Source organism: Rosa chinensis, chromosome 3 (assembly GCF_002994745.2).
Source record: "Rosa chinensis cultivar Old Blush chromosome 3, RchiOBHm-V2, whole genome shotgun sequence".
NCBI classification, from domain to species: domain Eukaryota; kingdom Viridiplantae; phylum Streptophyta; class Magnoliopsida; order Rosales; family Rosaceae; genus Rosa; species Rosa chinensis.
This window is the reverse complement of record NC_037090.1, coordinates 6,167,331-6,180,779: the sequence shown is the minus strand read 5'-3', so window position 1 is coordinate 6,180,779 and position 13,449 is coordinate 6,167,331. Positions and strand designations below refer to the sequence as shown.

General features: G+C 37.9%; 1 protein-coding gene, 1 long non-coding RNA gene and 1 other non-coding gene across 3 annotated transcripts; 1 reads left to right on the top strand and 2 right to left on the bottom strand.

The window, feature by feature from the left end:
* Positions 1-4,391: 4,391 nt before the first annotated feature.
* Positions 4,392-5,047, bottom strand: LOC112192132. Its single transcript, XR_002933385.2, has 3 exons — positions 4,923-5,047; positions 4,640-4,820; positions 4,392-4,552 (listed from the first exon to the last, which is right to left on the bottom strand). It is a non-coding gene; the product is annotated as an uncharacterized LOC112192132 (long non-coding RNA).
* Positions 5,048-8,192: 3,145 nt separating this feature from the next.
* Positions 8,193-8,264, top strand: TRNAD-GUC. The gene has a single exon. It is a non-coding gene; the product is annotated as a tRNA-Asp (tRNA).
* Positions 8,265-8,502: 238 nt separating this feature from the next.
* On the bottom strand, positions 8,503-11,931 carry LOC112191483 (exopolyphosphatase). Its single transcript, XM_024330831.2, has 7 exons — positions 10,742-11,931; positions 10,210-10,374; positions 10,066-10,107; positions 9,914-9,994; positions 9,689-9,781; positions 9,213-9,314; positions 8,503-9,125 (listed from the first exon to the last, which is right to left on the bottom strand). The coding sequence occupies exons 1-7, from the start codon at positions 11,840-11,842 to the stop codon at positions 9,045-9,047; spliced, it is 1,665 nt and encodes a 554-aa protein (XP_024186599.1). The 5' UTR covers positions 11,843-11,931; the 3' UTR covers positions 8,503-9,044.
* Between the last annotated feature and the right edge of the window lie 1,518 nt (positions 11,932-13,449).

Here is a 13,449-nt window from a genome sequence, read left to right as displayed (position 1 = left end):
AAAGTAATTATCTTTTTTTTGTTTTTTTTGGGTCAAATTAAAAGTGTTTATCCACAAATACAGGAAAAAAAAAAATTTATACAGTACGGGCTGGCCCACTGGATCTTGCGAAAGTGGCAGCATAAATTAATTTTTTATTTTTTTTCTGGGGGCTATAACGGATCTTTCTGTAGAGAAAAGCTGCATACTGCGGCGGAAGCCAAGAAGAGGTCAGGAGGAGAAGGGCCTTTCGGACCTTCTGCATTTTCTGGGTTTTGTGAAGAACTGTGAGTGCATGATGTGTCATATAGGTGAGGTGTAGAGCATCAGTTGTGCTTACTAAACAACTGTTGCGTTGGGCGTGCTTCTTCTTCATGCATCACGGTCTGTGCTGTGTGTATAATAAGACAGTGGAAGGCAGGCAATGGATAAGATTGTTATTATCCAAGTCAAGCTTCTATATATATATATATATTGTACTCGATATTTCGTTTAAGATATTGCAACCACCACATACATTATTGGATAGTTTTATGTGCAAGTAAATTGTAGATTGCGAACGATTGTCTTCGCTCTCAATATGTAAGAGTGATTTCCTTTTTTTTTTTTTTTTTTAAGAATAAATAATTTCATTATTTATCCATAGCCAGAAGGCACGTTACATCAATTGTTGTCTCATACCAAAAAGCCGCCAGACAAATTGACCGATAATCTCGGGCCTAAAAAACAAAATGACCCACCTTAATAGTAAATCTAGTCGCATAGAGACCTCAATTGGTGTAAAACTAGAAACACTAAGAATTAAGTCGACAAAGAGCCAAATCTATTTGTGGGCAAAACTAAACTAGATTGGGATAAAACCACTAGATCACCAGAAAATGCCTAGAGAAAAACTAGAAAATAAAATTTACTAGACTAGTAGCTCAATCATGGTCCAAAGGAGAACCTAGCCCAACAAGAACAACCAGGCCCAAACCCATCTCCACCCCCTGCAGCATGAATGCCCGAGCAGCAGCCACGACCCCCGTCGCCGCCCTTCCAGGATAGCCACCTCCCATCGCCGTCACCACCCAAGTAACCAAATCTGGATGCCTACCAGGTCCAATCCGATTGGGTACCGACACCCAATACACCCCACCGTCTACTGGATACCAACAAACGCCTCCACAGTCTCCAACCACCATCCCTGGAACTCTGCCGTGACCTACAACGCTGCCAAAGAGGATCGAAAAGGGATGAAACGCCAATGAAACAAGTTAGTTTCTTCCCCATCTAGGAACCCAAGAACCACCATCAACTCTGTAGGCACCACCCGTCCGGCAGCACCGCAGCATCACCATGACCAAAAGGCCAGCAGTGTCGCTGGGCCTGCCGGACGAGCGTTCTTGAAAAGCTAGAGAAGGCGCTTGGTTAGAAAACGGCGGCTAGAGAGAAGTAGGGTAAGAGATAGAAGATTGTATATAAGAGTGATTTCCTTTACGTAAGAAATACGAATTAAAATACATACTCAGCGGAATACTCACTAAAGACTCGCAATATTAAAACTCAGATGGGAGAAAGACTGCAATTTTTTTTTTTAGGGCACACTGCTTCTCTACAAGGAAGAGACAAACACAAAATCCTATAAACTTATTCCGACTTGGAATAATGAACTCATGGACTTGGTCATAACTTCAATATCGACGAGTTTAACAAAACTCAAGTTTAACTTAGACGGAGCTTACTTCGCTCAATCGCTCTCTATGGCTGTGTTGATGATCGAGTTTTTAAAGATCAACGTTATCAATGAACTAAATCAGCAGAACTAGATAACAGTTATCCTAACCATGGAAGGATATCATAACAAATTTAATATATATTTAGAGCATAAAATCCCGGTTTAAGATGAAAAGCCTATTGTTCTAATTACCAGCAATAATTTTCTTTACGACAATCAAAACTGATTTCACCTAGGAAACAGAGAAACGTGTCCGTGACAAAAAAAAACATCCTATTCTACATTACTAGCCTTCCATTTTTGGATTAAAGCAAAGAACTGTCCAGGATGCTGAAGCAATAAGCAAATTATTCATGATTCATTGCCTCGTCTGCAACTCCTTTGCTGCATTTAGTATTAATTTCTTGGATGTGACTTTAGAGCTTTTAGTGACAGAACTTTGAAAGCTCAGCTTCACCCCCTCATGCATATTTGCAGAAACCAATAATTTACTTGCTGCATTGATTCATAAAGCTCCTCACTTTTCTCTCTCTTTTGGGTATACATATATCGTGGAGATTTTTTATGGGACTTTCTGATACACATATCGTTTAGATCCTAGCGAGAGCTAGCTAGCTATACCCCATACCCTAGTTTATGAACCATCAATATTGACACGTCCAGTACCACAACCCAACAAGAACAAAACAATATCAACTTTGGAGATATTTATCAGTTTTTTGTTTGGTGTGTTGTTTGAATAAGAGGGAAGATTTGGGGCCTTGGGGGTAGATCTCCATTTCTCAGATTTTTGCCTTTTCGATCTCACTGCAGTTTGGATTTCCGTAATTTCCAGCCAGTTTTTTTGCGAATATGATTCTTGAAGAATAACATATGGTCCATTTCGATTATTAGACTAGAATGCAGTGCAATCATAATGATAGTTGAATAAAAGTACTACAAGTGCACTTTGAAATCTAACTTGATCGATGCAAGTCTTATTTAATATGCAAGATAATCATGGTATGTGTGTGTCGTTTTGCGAAATGTGGTCATAAAGAAAATCACGGGATATATGAATCCTTTGTAAAAACAAAGCATGGAGGAATCTAATGTGTGATTGGGACGGAGGTTTAGATTTGAAGTTCCTTTTGCAGTTTAGTTCAATTGTTTCGATAAGGGATAATTCTTTGCAGTTTGCACGTATGATATTTAAAGAATGACTAGAAAAAATGAGCGTTTTCGATTATTAGACTAATACTTCTGTATAGTATTTTCCAAAATAATTTGAGACTAAATATGCGCAATGTTCATGATATGTGTTAGCTTGCAAAACATTGTCAGAAAGAAAATCATGGGGCTACTTAATGTTTTGCAATAAAAACAAAGATTTTAGGAGGTGTGATAAGCAACGCAATTAGTGGTGGCCTCGAGTTTAGGATTTGATGCATGATTTGAAATTAATTCATCATTCCTGGATCAAAAATGTTCAGTTAGCCTGTCTACTCTCATGAAACTATTCACTGCTATTATCTTGATCATGTTGTAATGCACTACCATAGTCACTATCCATATAAGTTTGTTTGTTTCGCTACAAAACGATTTGCCTTATTTCAATTCTTGGAACAAGACAAATGACACTGGATTGCTAAGTCACCAGCTAGCGACCCCTACACTACTTGCTACTCAATCTAGATGTTAAACCCTATCATGAATTCATGATTATAACTGTGAACCTGAAAAAGGACCACTCATGTGTAGGGTAAGGTTGCAACTTGGATAGATTTAAGGGATGAGAGGAAGCATGAGCCAAGTGATCGACCAAGTCATTGTTGACCTCAATTAATTTGGGTGAAGTTCGGATTTGGGGTTCGAGCAATCCGAGTTTAAGCCTAACTAGCTCGAGTTGAACTTTGGGTTTGGTAAGACCTTATTGAACTAGACATTAATACTTTCTGCAAATTGACATTGTGAGGAGTTTTTGAGTTTTAGTTTGTAACATCAGTGAGTTAAATAAAGTAGTAATCGAAAATGATTTTATTTAATGCAATCCGTTTTGAATTTGAAATTCAAATCGTGTGGTCATCCATATCAATCCTTATAAGACAAGCAAAGAGTTATTTAACAGTTTCTTGATGGAAGAAACTGTCTCAACCGTTTGGCTGATATAAAAGGATTGTAACGTCTGTATTGATCCCTGCAAGAACACCATAACTCATATTCTTAGGGCTGGCCTTAGGCGGTTCTACGGTTTTAAATCCAGAACTCGGAACCGGAACCGAGAAGAGATAATTGGTTCGGGTATGTTGATTTTTGTATCAAGAACCGAACCGACCATTCTAGGGTCGATTCCTCGGTTTTTCGGTTCCAGTCGGTTTCTCGGTTTCACACTCGGTTTTTCGGTTTTTGGTTCCACGATCGGTTCAATTCCACTATCAGTTCCTTGGTTTTTCCATATAGACAAACTGTTTTTCAGCCTTTTCTAGTTTTCCTGATTTCCATACATACATTCAAATGATTCAATATTGCAAATACCATTCACTCATAAAACTCAACATTATCTACAATTTACATATTCAACAATCAACATCAACATAACAAATTAGAAATTCAAAGTCTCCTACTAAAACAAACCTAAAATTGAAATAGTTCAACATCAACATCAACATTCAACATCAACAATCAACATCAAACTGAGCAATTCAAAGTCTCAAACTGAAACAAACCAACTAAAATTGAAATAGTTCATGAATGATTCAATATTTCATCAAAGTGCATTACTGCAAACAATCAAACATTTCCAGCATGGCTTCCTCAGTTCCTCTTCATCAATGCAACAAGGCTTCCAGCCTTCCATCAATAGATTCAATACCAAATCTACATACAAAATAACAAATCTGCATTCAATGATATTAGGATAATTAAAAAAAAAATGAACTTAAAATGAAGCAAAAATGTTCAGACCTTTATGCATCCTTGATTGTTGATGAATTGCATCATTTTTTATGCCTTTTCTTCTTGGTTGTAGGGGTAGAAGCCGAAGCCTCAGAACTCTTGGTTGTTTTGCCACTTGGGGCAGATGCAGATGCAGCAGCAATAGCATTCTTGGCCTTCTCAGCTTTCTATCTATCCTCTTTTTCATGGTCTGCACGATGTCAAAACTCAAAACAGTCAATCTCATATAAATTGCCCAAAGTTGTTGTACCAGTTTCAAAAACAGTAAACCAAAAACATCAAAAATACATACCAGCTTCAATCTGTTCTATGACTCCATTTCCTCCATAGTTGGAATGTACTCCAACCCCATAATAGCATCAGCCTCCATAGTTGGGTGTTTGAATACATATGATGCATAACATATAAGTTCATAATTCTATTTACATAAAAAGTAATTGATACTCCTCAAAGTGGTTTTTGATTCTGATTTGATTTGATGCAAGCTAACTGGGACTTTTTATGGGCACCCAACAAAAAAAAAAAGTGGTCATGAGGTTGATAAGGTCTTGCAAAGAATACAAACTATATAGCAACATATATAGTTAAAAGGACATGGAATTAATAAAGATAAATAATCAAGTACTGTGAACCTGATATGGATCTCACAGATATTTACTAATATGAATTTTAGGGCTTAGTGGTAGGTGAATCATGAAAAGGTGCATATATGGACTTTGATTCCTCATGATTCCCTCATGATTTCCAGCTTGTGATGTACATCCCCCAAATGCATATCATATTACATCCCTACCCACCACAATTGTTATATGATCTTTGTGAATTATCAAAGTACCAACCATGACCAAGTAATTGCCCAATCAAATCGAATAAATGGCTTGCCAAATTAACCACATAGGATTCCAAATTCAACCAAGTAAACAAAACCCAGTAAGCAAAAACCATCAAAAATTGAAACTTTGAAACAAACAAGAACAAAGTTTGAATTTTTATACCACAAATCTTGATGGGTGCTTCAAGCTCTAACAAATTGGATTGTTGCAAGAAGATATCTTTATAGGCAGAGCAAAGTTGTCGGATCTCGGACTCCAATAGCTGCACGCCTGCACCTGCTTTCCGGGTCGGCCTCGGACTTCAAGAAGATGGCTAAAGATGTCATCAATAACCGATTGGTCTATTAGTCAAACGCCTGAACTCAACGGCTATGGAAAATAATTGAAAGACTGAAACTTGAAGAGAGAAGGAGAAGAAGAAGATGAAGGAGAAGGAGAAGAGAGGGAGTGAAAGAAAAGCATGAGACTGGGGTCTAGACTTACATTGATGGAGGTCGAAGACGGGGCTGCATCAACCAAATCGCAGATGGCTAACAGCCCAACACAAATCGAAGACGCAATGGTCTTGCTCGTGGGGGCTGCATCCGATCTTTGAGGGCGATCGTCTTGGTCGTCTGGGTTTTGATCATCTTGCTCGTCTGGGTTAGAGAATGGAGAGTTGGACACACAGAGAGTGAGGTAGTGAGCGATAGAGAGTTGGAGACTAGAGAGAACTAGATAAATTTTAGGGTTTTGATCGAATGGATAGGAGTTAGTCAGATCAGATGTTGGCGCCGGATCAAATGAGAATGAGTCTATTTTACATAAATAAGCTCGGCCCTAATATCCACTTATACACTGACATCTGTATTTCGGTTCCAAAAGGGTTTTAAAAACAAGAACCGAAACCGAACCGATAAGACTTCATCAGGAACCGAACCGAGAAAAATGTAAATACATATGCCCTAAAACCGAACCAAACCGGGTTTTTTGGTGCGGTTCCTTCGGTTTTACTGTTCGCCAGACCAGCCCTACATATTCTTTTGTTCCATCACAAAACTGAGACTAGATAGAGGGTGGATCTTGGAGAAGAGCAATGACAACAGACACTCCATCATCATCGTGTTAGTATTACTTGCTCTTTTAGATTTTGTTTTAACTTAATTCTTGTTTTGCTGCAGATTATGTTTCTTGTTTATGATTCATGTTACTGATAAATAACAATCTTGTATTTGACATAGTTATTATCTTAATCATGTGAATCTGTTTATATTAATGAACTCAGCATACATTTTGATCATATAGAACAATTTCTCCAGAAATTGAATATGCAGATTTTGACATTATGGTTCTTGTTGATTTAATAATCTGATCAGTTGCTATATGAAGCTCAGTTTTCATGTTTAAGTTACTTAATTATAATCTTATATTTGGCATAGCCTTGTTGATTATCTAGTATGACGATGAACTTAGAATTAATTATAGTTCATAATCATTTATATCCGCATAACTTGCACAACAGATTTTGATAAAACGTTGTTGCAGTTTTGATTGTCTGAGTTGCTATCTGTTCAAGTATTTACATGGTTAGAAATAATTATATATTTCTTACATCCTCAAGCTAGCATCTGCATAAACTGCTACTAGCTGGATTACCTGCAGTCTCCAAGAAGAGGATATATCATTATGTGTTTCAGTCAGCTTGAAACATTGTCTTTTGGGTATCTTCTGTCTAGATCTCTCGTATATGCTCATTTGTCCTTACCCAGTGCCCACAATGCATTGATATAATCTCCGAGGCCAAGTTTGTTAATCTTCTATTTGTCTATCTCCGACTAGCTGTATACAATTATGTGACGAAGGAGACAAAACATATAGTCACATAAACCAAGTGCCATGAGAGACAAACATAATCACATAGTAACGGGAGAATCAAACATATATATAGTTATATACAATCTGCATGATAGGATCGAGACAATTACTCGATCAATTTGGTGGAATGGATAGATCCATTTGACAAACTTTGCTTGTTATTCAACATCATACATATTTTCATCGGAAATATTGAAGTAACTTCGAATTAAGGACGATAAGAAAAGCATATGATCGACCCATGCACAGGGATAGAGCGAGACAAAACACACGTAAATGCCAAGCCAAATTGCCGTCAATGGCCCTACGTGCTAGCTAGTACATGATGGATCCTACGTACATGGCCAATAAACCCCCATGTCATGTTGAGTAACTCGCTGACAAAAACTATCTGATCGTTCATCCTCACGACCTCGATCACCAATTGTACGGGCAAGTCCCATCGTTACAGTGGACGCGCGACGGTCTTGAATCGGAATTTGACATAGCTTTGAAGGAGATAGGTAAGTACGAACTAGTCTTTGAACACCTCCCCTAGCCGTAGATCTAGCTTGCTAGTTCCTGCATACGTTTCTGATCTCGTTTAAAACATGCTGCATAGATTCTAACCTCGACAACACATGCACTGAGGTTGCATTATAATTACCATCCATACCGACCGTACGTACGTACTGTTTCATGGTTAGGATTACCTAAGCCCCAATTAAACATGTATGCACAACCCACTATTACTGAACGGCCTCAATCCCTAGCAGTTTGGAGCCACAATCCTTGTATAACAGTATAAAGGATGAATATTTATCCTGTATAATCCACAGTTCCTAGAAACGCTTAATAGAGGATAAATATTTTCAAGTTTACAAATAGAACAACAAGTCGTTGTAGTATAGTGGTAAGTATTCCCGCCTGTCACGCGGGTGACCCGGGTTCGATCCCCGGCAACGGCGATTTTTACAAATTTTTTTTTTTAATTTTTTTTTTAATTTTTATTTTTTAACTTCTTTTTTTTTGTGAACTTTTTAACTTTTTTTTTTAATGCGCACAACTTTGATTGGTTACTTAAGTCAGAACCCAGTGAGAATCAAGTGGTCTTTTTGGGTAGCACTACACCATCACATGTTCTCAGCCAAGCTGGAGTTCTAAACAAATTGAGAAAGGCAGCGAGCAAATGTTTGTGTCTCAAGATTGAATACAACCGAGAATAACTGGGCAAGCAACTACTTTCAGCACCAGCATCAAGATCTTGATTAAACACACTAAATACATTTTGCAATTGCTTCCATGTATGATAGCTAATATCAACCATTACAAAACTGAGTCTTCATTCAAAACTTGTTTGATCTTTTTCTTTTCGCCTGTACATAAACTCGATCTGTTACTATCTGTAAGGGGTTACAATTTTCTCTGCTAAACTTTAAAACCAAATATAAGAGTAACTATAGCTCCCAATTCCCTAGCCTGTTCTTTATTTGAACTAACCACATTGCTGGGATTATACGCATATCAGCGCCAAAAATGGACCCATCACCTCTGTCAATGGTTCATTAAAGCTTTCCTTCCCCTTGGGCAACTATCCTTCCATGGTGTACATTCGCTATATAATGGTCATGTGATCTGCTGTCTGATTACTAAGATTTCACATTGCTAATCAGAGATACAGGTTCAATGATCCACAGGCAGCATGGAACCTTGACTGGGCCGAATGTCATATAAACTTTTGCAAGACATCAAGCAACATCTGTCATGCGAATATCCATCATATCTGGAACACTCGAAGGAGCAACAATGAGCAGCTCTTTAAGGAATACCTGGAGACAAAATAAAAAAATAAGGTCTTTTTTAAACATATCGATGAAAGTGCAGTTAGATATGAAAGTTTAAAAGAAGAAACTTACCAGTTTGAACTGTTCCAATTCTTCTCTTAGTTCATCCTCAATATCCTCAGCTAGAGGGTTTACAACATGTAAAGAGGTTTGATCTTTTACACCACAGCTTACCTGACAACAACACTGAGTTAATGATAGAATGATACAGACAGGGACACTGGAAAAGAAATTGCTTTAGTTAAGAAGCACTAGAGATTTGGTCGGTCAATGAGCTATGGTAGCTGAAACCTTGATATAACATAGGGCTTTGCATGCATTCTGATGAAAATACAACAGCAAATGCAAAGCTTCAGACTGAGCAAGCTTATGCCAAACTAGAATGCATTGTATATAATTTCATCACGTCCAAAGGTCTCTTTGCTGCATTCTTACCATTAATAGAACAAGATATGTTTGACCTCTGTTGTTTTATCATTAGGATTCTACAACTGCAGAGACAAAGAAACCCTACTTTATAAGGGTCGGAAACCAGAGCAGAGAAATACCAGCTTAAAACCTTCATAGTTTGAGAATTCCATTTGTTGTAGTGCAAAAGAAACACGGATAATTGTGCATAGATATCTGAATTTCTTTGTGATCTGTAAGTAAAATTAGATAGTATGCATAAGCAAACATAAAAGAACAAATAAATATAGTTTTCAACTACATATATAATCGAAACGGGAAAAAAAAACACAGGAATACAACTTTATAGTTCTGTAAGAAGCTACCTCTCTTGGAAACTGTTGAAAGCAAGTAGGATCAAAGCTTGGTAATTGCTTTCTATGATGTCTTGCAAGTAGTGCTATCAGCTGCAGAGATTTCTATCACTATACAGAATGTACAAACCAGGACAGAGCACTTGAAGAAGCATTTGACATACCTTAACCTCCTCAGAACTGTAACCATGGAGATGCTCGCCATTCTACACCAAAGATTGAGCTACTCAATGAATTAACTTGGAAATCTATACTGGTGCTGATTCTCAGTGTACACCAATTATATCATTAAAAGGAAAAAGCATTACCATGATAATACAATAAGAGTGCTTGTGGTAACCTTTTTTCCCAATGAAAACCCCAATATTGTGAAGCAAGCTTGCAGCTTCAAGATATTCAAGATCCTTGTCATCTAAGGAGGCAGCATGATTATCAGCTAGGTCATCACATTTTCTTAAACCTTCAAAAATCTCCTGCAAAAGTCATCTATTCAAAACACTGGACGTTACAAAATAACTCAATCTTCTCAATATGAAATTTTATTATTTTAACATGGATGTACATCTGCTTTGGTTGTTCATTAGGCTTCATTGCATTTGAAAATTAAATCCTCAACAAAATAGAGGTGTGACATATAGCATCAGCTATGATGCAAGTGGCTCTATACATACTAGAACGAAGTAACCAGATTATTAGAGCGCATATTTCCCAAACATTAACACAGGATTAAACATATGGGATGATATCTATGATATTAAAGCTTTAGCTGGTATCTACTATTGATCACATTTATCCAAATCTACACAAAGACTATTGAAAGTCAAGAAATTCACTGAAAACCTTTGCAATGATGGCACACTGAGAAGCAGCTTTCAACATCTTCTTGCCATTATACCTCATCGCAAGCCGAACAATAGATGACCACCTTGCATTGGCATTCAGATCATAGCCACCGTTAACCTTAGCCAAACTTTCTGCAATTACACCTTCTGCCAATGCATAACCAGAAACCTCCATTTCCTCAATTCCAAGCACCTCAAATATCTCCTCCAACAACACAGCCCCAGCAACAATAAACTCAGACCGCCTTTCGAAGAACTTTTCTCTCCTAATCTTCTCTCCCTCTCCTCCACCGCACAAACTCTCAACAACACCCTTCACTTCTCCTCTACTCAACCTCCAATCTTTCCTACCATCCCCAAAAGAAGCCACATTGCTAACCTCAATCACATTGCTCTTATTCACATACCCATCAAACACTGCCTTCTCAACTGCCTTAATAGTACCAGAGGACCCAACAACAACTTCAAAGCCACAATCTTTAATCTTCCTAACCAACCCAGATTCTTTAACAACCAACCCAATATGCTCCCTAATCTGAGCAACCTTTTCTTTATTGCTTCCAAATTTCTGGGTCAAATTCACATGCCCCAACTTCAATGAAGCCCCAAAAACAACTTTCCCCTGCTTCCCAATCACAAACTCAGTAGACCCACCTCCGATATCAACACCCAGAACCAATTTCTCATATATAGGCCAAAACTGAAGCATACCCAGATACACAAGCCTAGCTTCTTCTTCACCAGGCAACACATCAACCTCAAAACCTATCTTCTCACTAACACATTTCAAGAACTCACCTTTATTCACAGCCTCACGCACAGCTGCTGTTGCAACACAGCGGATTTGAGCTTTGCTGATTTTGTAGGAGATCAATGTGTTCTGAAACTTCTTCAGGGCCTCAATAGCAATGAGCTGAGATTGAGCTGAGAGTGTAAAAGGGGTTGTAGATGATGATGTGTCACGGCCAAGAACCACAGGCTCTCTGAGACGATCAATGGTGAGGAACTTGCCATCTGGGTAGGCTCGGATTATGATCATTTTGAATGAGTTTGTGCCCATGTCAATGGCTGCAAAGAGTGTTGAGGAAGAAGAAGCCATCGGTTTTGGTATGTGGGTCTTTGATTTTGTGACAGAACTTGTAACATGGGACACTAAAAGTCCTTTTCCATTATCTTAAACGCACTTTTCCAAGGCTTTGGAATTTTTTGGACATAGATAATGCGTATGCACTGTACATGAATGTCGTGGATTATGATCTTATTTTGGATGATCATGATTTGATTCTCTCTTTCTTTCAGTATCATTTGATTTTTAAACCCTTCACTTTTTCGATATTCCAAAAGGATCTCTCTTTTTTTAATTGCATGATTGTTGGAGTATTTAAAAATCCGGTTGCTTTAAGATGAAGCATATAACGGCATAATTTGCCGTCTTGGCGTTTAGGTGACTTGAACAAGCGTTTTAAAATGGCATAGTCAATGAGATTCTTTCTGGGTCCGAGGGAAGCATATAAAATTAGAGAAGCTCTAGCTCCTGATAGGTTCCCAGAATCTTCCCGGAAACAGGGTTCTTGGAAAAAATGTATCGCCGGAAAGTTTCGCTGAATCTGCAACCGCCCCCACCAACCCAAGCCGCATTGAGTATTGACTAAACCACCCAAGCACCAGTCTCACACTCAAAATTCAAAAAAGCAACGGAACTTATATAATTCTCTTCTACCGTTTTTAATGCAACAATACGATCAACTGTCCACGCGGGCAGACAAAGATTGTGACGTACTCAAGTTACAGGAAGCTGCAGTTGAGATTGTGTGAGAAATATTCTAATATATATTACCGCTCGATCTTATTGAATGCGACTTAAAACGTTTATTAATTGTACATGATAACTTAGTTGCTGGACCAAAATTTATTGAGCTAAACTTTCAACCTAAACAATGAATTAGATTCTTTATCAATTGCATCTTATGTTGTAAACTTTTAGAGTTTATCCAATTTTACTACTTCTACTTCACTACAAAATAATATGGATATTCGCGTACTTTTGAACATCGTTATTGGCTGCTTTGTTTTAGAATTTCTCCGATTTTACTACTCCTACATCACCATGGCATAACATGCATGGATGATCTTGTACTTTTGAACATCTTCGTTGGCGGCTCTGTTTTGGCCAAAAAATGATACCGTGTTTTTTTATATGCACGTACTCTGTAGTATGAGCTACAATTACAAGTACTCTTCGACTTCTCTAGGTTATAGCGTTTCATGGAAATTCAGATTAAACTTCAGAGAAAAGGCTTTTCAACCCGACAATCCTTTTCGTATCGTCACTTTAACAAACATAAACAAACGCGTTCATCATAGAAATTCTTGTCTGGGCTTTCCGGTCACCTTCATATCTATACTCTCGTACGCGTCGCGTCCACGTGGAAATGCTTCTTTCTCTCTCTAAAATCTAGTCACTCTCTCTCTCACTTGACTTTTTCCGTCTCGTATCTCTTGGATTATGCTCATATATACAGTAATATACTACAGTTTGTGATATGTGCTAGTGTGACGGTTCGAGTACTTTTCAATCCCGACGCGTTTCGTTTAGTTGTAAACAAAGCTTTATCAGAATCTTAAACTTGTTCTTTTATTTCATTAAATGAGACAACATCACAGACAAAGCAGTCATCGATCAAACCCATAGCTCGAGTCACGTCA

Coding starts and splice junctions, on each gene's coding strand:
- LOC112191483 (XM_024330831.2), bottom strand. CDS start 11,842: ATGGCTTCTTCTTCCTCAACACTCTTTGCAGCCATTGACATGGGCACA. Junction 9,782..9,913: donor TTCAACAGTTTCCAAGAGAG/GTAGCTTCTTAC, acceptor TTTTACTTACAG/ATCACAAAGAAATTCAGATA. Junction 9,126..9,212: donor AATTGGAACAGTTCAAACTG/GTAAGTTTCTTC, acceptor TTTTGTCTCCAG/GTATTCCTTAAAGAGCTGCT.